At 43.5% G+C, this 12,586-nt stretch overlaps 1 protein-coding gene across 2 annotated transcripts in view; it reads left to right on the top strand.

Moving 5' to 3' along the window:
- The first annotated feature begins 437 nt into the window (after window positions 1–437).
- The window catches only part of LOC137378098 (tyrosine-protein phosphatase non-receptor type 1-like), a 169,902-nt gene continuing 157,753 nt past the window's right edge, over window positions 438–12,586 (top strand). Inside the window, exons 1-2 of one of the 2 annotated variants that reach the window (XM_068048194.1) lie at window positions 482–573; window positions 1,831–1,938. Coding sequence is in view for 1 of the 2 variants with exons in the window: in XM_068048193.1 (XP_067904294.1) it covers window positions 517–573 (57 nt within the window). In the remaining variant the exon portion in view is untranslated. Of the gene's footprint in view, window positions 574–1,830; window positions 1,939–12,586 lie in introns of both variants that reach the window. The other variant, XM_068048193.1, reaches the window with a different exon arrangement.

The raw sequence follows: 12,586 nt of genomic DNA, 5'->3' as shown, positions 1-12,586 counted from the left end.
CAGACACCTTCCAGAAACTTCAATCAGCAGCAGTACCACCGCTCCATGGCCCCTGGAGACAGGAGACTACATCTCCCAGCAGACACTGCGAAGCTCGTGAGGTGAAATGTAAACTCAAAGGAGCGAAGCTCCCCGGTTTTATCAGTTTACTCCCAATATAAACCATTCCATATTTTAGTAAAGGAAAATTTGACTTGACAGACCTAGGATTTCCCCCACCCCCGTGCCGCAACGCCTCCTGGGATTTGTAGTTGCCCCCCTTCCTGAGGAACGCACTACAATTCCCAACAGGCGCCCGTCGATCCCACCTCCCGCGATCTGATTGGTGGAAGCCGATGTCAGTCATGCGGGAGTGGGTGTGTATTTCCTGTGTGTGGGTCGGAGCCCTTCTGATGTAAGGAAGCTGCAATGAAGTGGCAGGACTGGAGCGAGAGGGGGAATTTACAGCGTCAGTGAGGCCCGTGGGGGCGGGGGGGGGGGAAAGGCGCAGCGCAGCATAGCACAGCAAAACCAGTCATGGAGCAGGAGTTTGCGGAGATCGACAAATACGGAAACTGGTCGACGCTTTACCAGGTGAGGGCAGTGCGAGTGTCCCGGTCTGGAGTGTGAGCGCGGGCCGGGTACCCCTCAGCCACGGCCCGGTGGGGGAGGCGGGTGGTCGAGTTGAGTTGTCGGCTGGCTGGAAGGAAGTGCAGGCCGTCGGGGGCACACCTGGGTCTTGTACCGGCAGCTCGTGCGGTGGATTGAGAGTAGCCAGGTCCCGTCCGTGTGGGAGCTGCTTGCGGATTGTGGCGGGGTTGTCCGATTAATTAGTGCTGTCAGAAGCCGCTCCAGCAAATTACTGTACAAGCATTAAAACCAAAAGCTGTGTTATCTTAGTGGCATATTGACTCACGCCGGCTGTTACAGCTACATAGACAAATGGTCTTGGATGTAGTTATTTTGCCCTGAAGTATCGTGTAAACTTGATCATGAAGTACGTTGTTTCTTGACATCATTGTCAAACTTCTGTTATTAAATAACATTCCCGTTCCAATTTTTCAACAGCGAATATTTAATGGTGATTTGTGGTGCTTAAAGTAAGATTAATTTTTGAAATAATCTCGAATCCAGTCTACCCGAAAACTTTAATGGTCGTCTCCACATCTCCCACATGCTGCTCTTTTAACGATACTTTTTCCTGTACATGAGGCTGACTCTTGTTTTGTGTAAATAATGTTGCAAATACAAACAGATGACCTGCAAATTTTGACTGCCGGAAAATAAGAATTACTTGGTTGGATTTAACTAAAGACTTAATAGTTTTCTATTTCTGTAAACTTGTAGGTGGGCAAGTATCAAAAAAAATGTTTGGTCCTAGTAAAATGTGCAAGGCCCCAGAATTGTTCACCTGCTTGGTATTTTTGTTTGTACCAAATGTGCCTTTCAATCTATAAAACTATTAATCTTGGGAACCAGGGTATATATTATAGTATGTTATTTTACAAAAATGCAAATGTCATGTAGTGTAACATTTAGAGCTTCAATGATCTTCTATTTTGAGTATATTGACCTGAAGCTTTACATTTATCTACACTTGCATACTTATGGCTGTGGAAACTGAAAGTAGGTCTGATAAAGCCTTTGAAGTATAATTTGTGATCTGTGTTTGGGAGTGATTCCTGAGGTTTGGGATGTGGTGACTTGATACCATATCTGTTGATCCTTTTTAAAAATAATAGTAAGATTATGGGTTAGTTGTGGAGAAAATGTGAACCTTTGAGGCATTTGCAATAGCTTTCATTTATATAGAGCATATAATCTAAAGCAAAATTTCCAACTGCTTTGCAGAGGTATGAGTAAAAAGATCTGGCCAGCCAAAGGAAGTGGGGAGAGACCAGGAAGGTTTTGTAAAAGTTCCTTGAGATCACTATGAAGTGAAATGGAGTACCAGTGAAGGTTGGTAACAACAGAAGTAATAGATGAGAAAGAATGAATGTGGCATAGGATGAGGGCTGTGAATTTCTGAAGAAATTGGAGTTCATGTAAGGTGGGGGTTGAAGAGCTTTGGTGAAGTTGAGTCTGGAGGTGGTAAAGGTAAAGATGAGGTTTACAGCTAGTGGTGTGAGTGAAATATAGACAATAAGAAATTTTAACAGCAGGACAAAAATCCAACAAACCTGTTCTAATTTCCACCCCACCATCTTATCATCCTTCAATTCCTTCTCTCGCCAATATTGGATCTATTTGACCCTTGGACCACTTATACAGTTCACTTCAATGCCAGGAGTGCATCCCAGGAAATTGTGGTACAACTGTGCCAAAAGTGTGGAATATTGTTCCTTTGGCGTATAAACATTGTGCCCAACTTTTTTTACTTCCAACTTCTTAATTTTTAAAGTTTAGTTCCTTAGTGCTTGAAGCCTTTACCACAGTAAACCAGTTGTCTGGATTAATGCTGTCAATCCACTGCATGATCTTGAAAACTTCAAATGAATCACAATTTCTCTCTCAAAAAAAATTAACCCAATTTTAAATTTGCCTTAATTTTGTTTTCTGATAGTAGAGATTATCTTTGTTCGTCAGTTCATCTATAATCACTCGAGCTTAATATCCTTATGATTAGGTGATAACTGAATTTGAACAAGCTGTGGTCTGATCAATGCTTCTTAGAGCGATCCCAAATCTTGCTTTCTGTTGTGCCTAATTGCATTTGCCTTTTTCTTGCTATAGTCAAAATGACTACAGTATTGGGCGGCGCAGTGGTTAGCATCGCAGCCTCACAGCTCCAGCGACCCGGGTTCAATTCTGGGTACTGCCTGTGTGGAGTTTGCAAGTTCCCCCTGTGTCTGCGTGGGTTTTCGCCGGGTGCTCTGGTTTCCTCCCACCACCAAAAGACTTGCAGGTTGATAGGTAAATTGGCCATTATAAATTGCCCCTAGTATAGGTAGGTGGTAGGGGAATATAGGGACAGTTGGGGATGTGGTAGGAATATGAGATTAGTATAGATGGGTGGTTGATGGTCGGCACAGACTCAGTGGGCCGAAGGGCCTGTTTCAGTGCTGTATCTCTAAATAAAAAAATAAAATGACCATTTAGTAGATCCTTTTCTTAATGAGTGCAATATGCGACTGCTCCATTTACCATACTTTCCCTAGTTTTGTTCCTTGCTTTCATACCATCTAATGTGGCTAAGGGTAACTAATATTTCTCACAAAACCTTCATTATCTCAAGTTCCAAAATGCTCTAAATCTGACTGTTACTTGCTATATAGTCGCCACCTATAGTGATATCATCTGTAGTTTGTGCATTTTGTTCGCAATATCTTTTTATCTAAACCAATAAAATGAAGTCATATATACACCCCAGCCTACCCTGCTCAAAATTTCTCCAGCATGAAACTTCCACTTCTGGTTACCATCCATCGTCGGTTTATAATTCAGTTATCTATTAAAACCCTGTATCCTATCCTGCACTAAGTTCTGCTCATGAACCTACTTTGGTTCCCACAATGCCTCAAATTCTCATCCTTCTATTTAAATCCCTGCATAGTTTCTCCACTCTCCCTATAACCAATTTGAGTCCTACAACTAGCCATCATCAGCTCACACATTCATATTTTTTGCATGGCAATTTGCTGAAAATCTAAACATATAAGGGCAAGTGTAACTGCTGGCAGAAATTCAGTACCCTGCTACAATAAGATCCAGGTGATTATCATCTCCTTGGTAGATCTACAGTAATATCATGCCATAAAATGGTAAGTTTACTATAAGTTGACACCATATTGCCTTCTACTTGTACCTGGTGGTGACTTTGCTCATGTTGCACACCAATGATGCTTCCAAGCAGTGTGGCAATGATTTAGGACAACTGTGGGCCAGCAGCACCATTCAGACTGCAGGTAGATCTCTGAATGAGATCTCTGATTTGACTGACATAATGCTGACCAGCTGATAACCTAGCTGCAAGGTTTCTTAAAAATGATCCAGTAACACATCACCTTCAACAAAGCAAAATGATTTATTTTGGGTTCTTTCAGGGCTACTGATTCTGAGATTGACTCATTGTCAATAGGGAAAATGTTCATTGTATTGCTCAAGTAACTGTAATTCCTTGACTAAGGGTGAGCTATCAATGCTGCACATTGTGGTTTTGATTGCAAATTTGACTTCTGAACAGAAGAAAAATTGAAAGCACAGAAAAGTGGTTTTAGCATATCCAAAAAAAATCTATAATAAATTCAGAAAGATAAAAAAGCTATTGTAGGGAAATCTGGCAGCCAGTTTGTGCACAGCAAGCTCTCTCAAAAAGCAATAATAAAATGTAAGAAACAATCTGATAGTACCTGAGAGGGAGAGCTTGCAATGGTAATTGTGCTTTTGGCTGTGTAACATTGAGAAATCATTTGGTTTTCTCCAAGTAAACAGGAAAAGTGGCTTAAACTTCATAAGCTGCAATTTAGAAATTGTCATCTTGCAACACTCCTACAATCAGTCACCAATACAGCTGATCTAAATAACAATGCTTGGCTGCCCTGCTTACAGCAAATACTTGCCTGAACAGAATTTATCAAGTGAGCTTGTCTAGAACTGCATTGACTAAGTCAAGTTCCATCTCATCATTCAAATACAGCCTAGAGAGACTTGGTGATAAAAGTGTGTATTCATTCAGATATCAGTTACAGCAAGTTATTCGAGAAGCTTGTTACTGCCTGCAGTAGTGCTAGCTGGAGAGAAATCAGAATTTAGTGGCGTTGAAGTATGATGGCATTTAGTGCTTGGTCAAGACAAAAAGTTGACCACGTGTCTAGTTTTAATTGCCTGCACTCTTGTGACTCTATATAGTATTTAGCCAATCCAGAAGTTTAATGACCAAAATTAAGTATTAGTTTTAGATCCCCAAATCACCAAAGCTTTACTGTTTTCACATTGTTCATTCTAACCATGCAAATGAAACAAATTTGTTTATTCCTGTATTGTGGGGCTGTGTTCCTAATTTTTTTCTGATGTCATCTTGTTAAGTTATCACGTGGGCCCGGAATCAATGGTTTGGTCACATTAGTTGATTATTTGTATGTTTTGGAGCTAGACAGTTCTTCTGGGGGTGGGGTGGAGTGGGGGGTGGAGAATAATTCTTGGATTTCATTTGGATGTGTACTACTGTTCTAAAATCTTGTTTTATGGACTTTTGGGGAATGAAACCCGTTTCAGTTGAAGAAAAATTCCAGTCTAGAGATGACATATTTAATCACGGCAGTGTTTCCAAGTAGAGACAAACATACCAGTTGGCTTTTGAGTTTATACTTATAGTCGTTTTAGTAGTACAGAACTTGAGTGTTGCTGATAATAGAGACATGTTGTTGAAGCTTTGCCCTGAGGAATAAACCAGCAAATGGTTGTCTCTTATTTTGTTCAGCTGAAATAGACGCCACATTTGTGCACATTCTTTGTCTGCAAAGAACAAGGCCCTGTGTATTAATTTTTAAAAATGAAACAGGACCCACCACCCAGCATCAACCTAGGCACTGACATTGGCAAACCCAGCCCTGTCGACCCTGCAAAGTCCTACTTATTAACATATGGGCGCTTATGCCAAAGCTGTCCATACGCGAGTCAAGCAACAGCCTGACATAGTCATACTCATGGAATCATACCTGACAGACAATGCCCCAGACACTGCCATCACCATCCCCGGGTATGTCCTGTCCTGCTAGCAGGACAGACCCAGCAGAGGTGGTGGCACAGTGGTATGCAGTCAGGAGGGAGTTGCCCTGGGAGTCCTCAACATCGACTCCGGACCCCATGAAGTCTCATGGCATTGGGTCAAACTAGGACAAGGGAACCTCCTGCTGATTACCACCTGCTACCCTCCCTCAGCTGATGACTCAGTATTCCTCCATGTTGAACACCACTTGGAGGAAGCACTGAGGGTGGCAAGGGCACAGAATGTACTCTGGGTGGGGGACTTCAATGTCCATCACCAAGAGTGGCTCGGTAGCATCACTACTGACCGAGCTGGCCGAGTCCTAAAGGACATATCTGCTAGACTGGGTATGTGGCAGGTGGTGAGGGAACCAACAAGAGGGAAAAACATACTTGACCTCGTCTTCGCCAATCTGCCTGCTGCAGATGCATCTGTCCATGACAATGTTGGTAGGAGTGACGACTGCACAGTCCTTGTGGAGACGAATTCCCACCTTCACATTGAGGATACCTTCCATCGTGTTGTGTGGCACTATCACTGTGCTGAATGGGATAGATTTCGAACAGATCTAGCAATGCAAAACTGGGCATCCATGAGGCGCTGTGGGCCATCAGCAGCAGCAGAATTGTACTCAACCACAATCTGTAACCTCATGGCCCGGCATATCCCCCACTCTACCATTACCATCAAGCCAAGAGACCAACCCTGGTTCAATGAAGAGTGCAGGAGGGCATGCCAGGAACAGCACCAGGCATACCTCAAAATGAGGTGTCAACCTGGTGAAGCGACAACACAGGACCATCTGCGTGCCAAACTGCGTAAGCAGCATGCAATAGACAGAGCTAAGCGATCCCATAACCAACAGATCAGATCTAAGCTCTGCAGTCCTGTCACATCCAGCTGTGAATGGTGGTGGACAATTAAACAACTAACTGGAGGAGGTGGCTCCACAAATATCCTGATCCTCAATGATGGGGGTGCCCAGCACATCAGATAAGGATAAAAGATAAGGCTGAAGCATTTGCAACAATCTTCAGCCAGAAGTGCCGAGTTGATGATCCATCTTGGCCTCCTGCTGAAGTGCCCAGCATCACAGATGCCAGACTTCAGCCAATTCGGTTCACTCCATGTGATATCAAGAAATGACTGAAGGCACTAGATATTGCAAAAGCTATGGGCCCTGACAATATTCCGGCAATAGTACTGAAGACCTGTGCTCCAGAACTTGCTGTGCCCGTAGCCAAGCTGTTCCAGTACAGCTACAACACTGGCATCTACCCGGCAATGGGGAAAATTGCCCAAGTATGTCCTGTACACAAAAAGCAGGACAAATCCAACCTTGGCCAAATACCGCCCCATCAGCCTACACTCAATCATCAATAAAGTGATGGAAGGTGTCATCAACAGTGCCATCAAGCAGCACTTGCTTAGCAGTAACCTGCTCAGTGACACTCAGTTTGGGTTCCGACAGAGCCACTCAGCACCTGACCTCATTACAGCCTGGGTTCAAACATGGACAAAAGAGGTGAGGTGAGAGTGACTGCCCTTGACATCAAGGCAGCATTTGACCGAGTATGGCATCAAGGAGCCCGAGCAAAACTGAAGTCAATGGGAATCGGGGAAAATGCTCTGCTGGTTGGAGTCATACCTAGCGCAAAGAAAGATGGTTGTGCTTGTTGGAGGTCAATCATCTGAGCTCCAGGACAACACTGCAGGAGTTCATCAGGGTAGTGTCTTAGGCCCAACCATCTTCAGCTGCTTCATCAATGACCTTCCTTCAATCATAAGGTCAGAAGTGGGGATGTCCACTGATGATTGCACAATGTTCACCATTCATGACTCCTCAGATACTGAAGCAGTCCGTGTCGAAATGCAGCAGGACTTGGACAATATCAAGGCTTGGGCTGATGTGTGGCGCGAATGTTACTTGCCACTTAAGTACCAGGCAAAGACCATCTCCAACAAGAGAGAAGCTAACTGTCTCCCCTTGACATTCAATGGCATTACCATCACTGAATCCCCCACTATCAACATCCTAGGGGCTACCATTGACCAGAAATTGAACAAGAGTAGCTATATAAATACTGCGGCTACAAGAGCAGGTCAGAGGCTAGGAATCCTGCGGCGAGTAACTCGCCTCCTGACACCCCAAAGCCTGTCCACCATCTACAAGGCACAAGCCAGGAGTGTGATGGAATACTCTCCACTTGCCTGGATGGGTGCAGCTCCAACAACGTTCAGGAAGCTGGACACCATCTAGGACAAAGCAGCCCACTTGATTGGCACCCCATCCACAAACATTCACTCCCTCCACCACCGACACACAGTGGCAGCAGTGTGTACCATCTACAAGATGTACTGCCATGCACCAAGGCTCCTTTAGATAGCATCTTCCAAACCTGCGACCTCTACCAACAAGAAGGACAAGGGCAGCAGATGCATGGGAACACCACCACCTGCAAGTTCCCCTCCAAGTCACACACCATCCTGATATATCGCCGTTCCTTCACTGTCGCTGGGTCAAATTCCTGGAACTCCCTTCCTAACAGCACTGTGGGTGTACCTACCTCACATGGACTGCAGCGATTCAAGAAGGCAGCTCACCACCACCTTCTGGAGGGCAATTAGGGATGGGCAATAAATGCTGGCCTGGCTAGCGACGCCCACATCCCATGAATGAATTTTTAAAAAAGTAGCTTCCAGTATGCGCAAATGTGCCACGTTGTGAGCCCTACTGACAATCTTAAATTGGTTCTCAGCCTAATTCTTAGTACGCTGTGGGTCATTTAGCAAATGTTGTCCAATCATGGAATCGCATCTAATGTTGGACACTGTGTTTTGAGTTTTGCAAGCACAGGCTGGTTGGGTACGGCCCATACCTTGCCCATTGCGAACAGCAGAAGGGACATGTTTGATATGATCCGCCACTCTTTGGGGCGTACAGCCTATATACCTGGCATCACACTGGCATTGAAATTCATGATTCACATTACACATTTTTGTGATAGACAAGACATGTTTTTGGCTTGACGGCAGCATCCTGTTAGTGGCGAGCACCTGGTGTTGCTACTGCATAGTAGCAGCGTGAAACAGCAATACCTGTTGCTCAAATTTTGGGTAACTTGTGGTAGACTAGGCACTTTTCAGGACCAGAAAAGACAGCCTTAGGCCCATTAGTAAGTTTGCGCGATATACAGCGAGAAATTATCTGATCAGGGTAGCCACTGTCACGCTGGATGTCTTTGATTTGCTCTATTTCAGCATCAAGCTTGCATGGTGAGCAAATGGCTCGGGCCCTATTTATGTGGTTGCCAATAAGGCCAATTTTATAGCGCTTGGAATTGTAAGAATCCCAACGTGTGTATTGACCAGTGAAGGTAGGTTTGCGGTAGATCGTGGTAAAGGCCTGCTCAGGTCAGTTGAAAAGAACCCGACAGAACCACATCGGACCCAAGCCCAACTCGGCCCGAGTCCCTCCATTTTTTCCTGCACCCGACCCGACCACCGGAATGTTCCCTTTACCTACCTTCCCATTCTGAAGCTGCAGCATGAGAATGATGGCATCATAGAGACGCTCGCAGCGCAGACTCAGATTTTCTCTCCTTGACGTCCCTGGCTCCCAGCTCAGGTAGGTTTTTTACTTTTAACACTTAACAGCAGAGCTAAATTCAATACTTACTTTGTGGGCCGGATCTGGAAGAGTGAGCTGACCCGAACCCGGTACATGTCCTCGGGTCCCGTTGGGTCGGGTAGCAGGCCTTTAGATCGTGGTAGAGAACCCCTTAACAGATTTCACAACTGGTACGTCAAGGAAAGGGAACTCATTTGATTTCTGCATTTCAAAGGTGAATTTGAGCACAGAATGGAGCCCATTAAGACGTGTATGGAAATTATTGCATGGAGCTGCAGATTCAAATATAGCAAATGTATCATCTACGTATCGGAAATATACAAAATGTAGGAGGTTAGGTGTCATTCCGTTACAGACACATTTCTCATGGAACCCGACAAAGATGTTTGCGAGAGTTGAGCCTAGAGGGGATCCCATGGCAACACTATCTATTTGGCCATACATGGTGTCGTTAAAACTGAACTCAACAGCGTGAGTTGCCAAGTTCATAAGTTCATTGGATACTGATTCGCGCAATGGTGGTGGCTCTAGATCGCCATGATGTAATGCTGCAGCACAAATATCTATGGCTTCCTTAAGTGGTATATTGGTGAATAGGCTACATCTATTAATACACAGGGCCCTGTTATTTGCAGACAGAATATGTACAAACATTGCGCCTGTTTCAGCTGAACAAAATAAGTGATAGCCATTCGTTGGTTCATTTCTCAGAGCAATGCCTTGACCAATCACAGTCAAGCTGCCTGGTTTAAATTTTAAACAAAGCTTGTCAGTTAACTGTCAGTCACTGTAAACTGGTGCATTCGCTATGGCGACGTCTCCACCAATCAGAGTTCACTTGCCAACCAGTCAGCACACACTTCTCATGCAGTATAAGTTGTTGTTTGCTCTTACATTGGCTGTTCTTGCGATTGTCCTGATGAGTGCAAGACAAAAAGCTTCGACAACATGTTTCTATTTTCAACAATACTCCAGTTTATACTTGTTAGTTGCAGTCAACATCCTTGGAATCATTTCCTAATGGCTACAAACTTTGTTCCCTGAATAGTCAATTCAGTCAACAAGAGAATCACAAATGGGGAAGACTATTCTGCCACCTTAGTTCATCCATCCAGATTCACAAAATACATTGAGGTACAGATAAAAGGCTGGTTTAAACAAATTTTAAAATTGAATTATTTTTGAATGGTGCTTCTTAGCATAGATGTGTTGTACAAATAGAATGGGAAAATTTCATGCATAAATGCTGGACTGCACTTTTATTTTCCAGTTTAAAGTATGATGAAACTAGCAATCTTTATCATGTATTTGTTTATTTGAACAAGCTTCGTTTGAAATAAGCTTCAGTCAATGTGACACTTTCAAAAACCATGCAGTAATCAGTGTTTAGGAGATGAAAACTTACATTATTTTCTTAAACTGCTATAAAATCTATTATATTAATCATATCTTATTAGTTTAGGGAGGTGTCTTGGACGAATGCAACTTGTAAACTTTTGTAAAGATGTAGGTGTGCCATACAGAATCTAGACAGCAAAGAGAGGATGGTTACAAAAAGATAAAATACATGAGTGGTTACAGCCTCCTTTTTGTACAAGATAAATATCCTGCAACGTTAGGACAGGTGACCAAAAGCTTGGTGACGTGGTAGGTTTTAAGGATCATCTTTTAAAGGTGGAAATGTTTGTGGAGGGAATTTCAGAGTTTGAGACCTAGACAGCTGAAGGCCCAGCTGTCTGTGGTGGGCTGAAGGAAGTTAGGGATGCACAAGGCCAGAATTGGAGGAACACACTTCTGAGGGTTGTGAACCTTGAGAAGATTCGAGTTGGGTGGGGTTGAGGCTATGGAGGGATTTGAACACAAAAGATGACAATTGTAACTTTGAGGGCCAAGAGGCCAGTGAGTACTGCAGTAGCAAGGTTTTGTAAGCTCAAGTTTGAGGGTAGAAGATGTGAAGCTCACAAGGAGAGCATTGGAATAGGCTACTCTGGAGGTAACAAAAGCCTGGATGTTGCTTTCAGTAGCAAATGGACTTGGGTGGGTGGGTGGCAGTTGGGGACGGGTAATACTACAGAGGAGAAAGTAGGCAGTCTTGGATATGGTGTTGGGAACTTACATCTCTGGGTCGAGTAAGACACTGAGGTTGGAAACTGTGATTTCATTCTTTTTGTTTTCCTTGCTAATGTAAAGCTGTTTTCTACATTAAATTCCATCTGCCATTGTTGTACCCATTTATGTAATTTCTGAACTGTTGCCTCTGATTCCTCTAGCCTATCTAATTTGTCATTTGCAAATTTGATAATTACATCGAGTTTGAGTCCAGATCATTTTTGTAAATTAGCCATAGTAGTAGTTCCAGTACCAAGTCCTGAAGAACCTCAGTCAGTATTCCCCACTATAATTTCAACATCGCCTCTCTAATGAGTACTCATTTCCTACCCTTGATTTAATTTCTTATCCATTCCTAGAGTTTACCCAGAATCACCACAGCTTTTAGTTTAATAGTCTTTCATTTGGAACTTTATCAGAAGCTTCTGGAAGTCCAGGTACAGCACACAATTTACTACAGAATCACAGAATTGTTACAGCCATTCGACCCATTGTGTCTGCACCTGTTCTCTGACTGAGCAATGCACTTAGTGTCATTCTCATGCTTTCTCCCCATAACCCTGCACGTTCTTCCTTTTCAGGAAACTATCTAATTGCTTTTTGAATGCCTTGATTGAACCTGCCTCGACTGCACTCTGTGGCAGTGCAATCCAGATCCTAACCACTCACTGCATGAAAAAGTTTTCCTCATGTTGTCATTGCTTTTGCCAATTACCTTTTAAATCAGTGCCCTCTCGTTCTTGATCCTTTTAGTGAAGTTGGTTCCAGGGATGAGGAGCTTCATCTATGAAAATAGATTGGAGAAGTTGGGACTGTTTCTCTTGGAGAAGAGAAGGCTGAGAGGAGATTTGATAGAGGTATTCAAAATCATGGGTTTTGACAGAGTAGATAGGGAGAAACTGTTCCCACAGTCCATTTGGGTTGCTACTGAAACAAAATCTAAGTTTGGTGCGACAACCTTTTCCTACTGAATCCATTCTGACTGCTGTTGACTGTAATCATTGCATATCTAATCAAATTTACTCTATGATTCACATGGAATGGAAGGAAATCTAATGGATCGGTAATTGCTAGTGTACCATTTTTTTGAATGCATGCCACAAGTTTCTGTTTGGAATTTACTTTGTGTCCGTTGATGCCATTTATAAATGGCATCACAG

This window comes from Heterodontus francisci, chromosome 16 (assembly GCF_036365525.1).
Source record: "Heterodontus francisci isolate sHetFra1 chromosome 16, sHetFra1.hap1, whole genome shotgun sequence".
Classification (NCBI taxonomy): domain Eukaryota; kingdom Metazoa; phylum Chordata; class Chondrichthyes; order Heterodontiformes; family Heterodontidae; genus Heterodontus; species Heterodontus francisci.
This window is presented reverse-complemented; position numbering and strand designations above follow the sequence as displayed.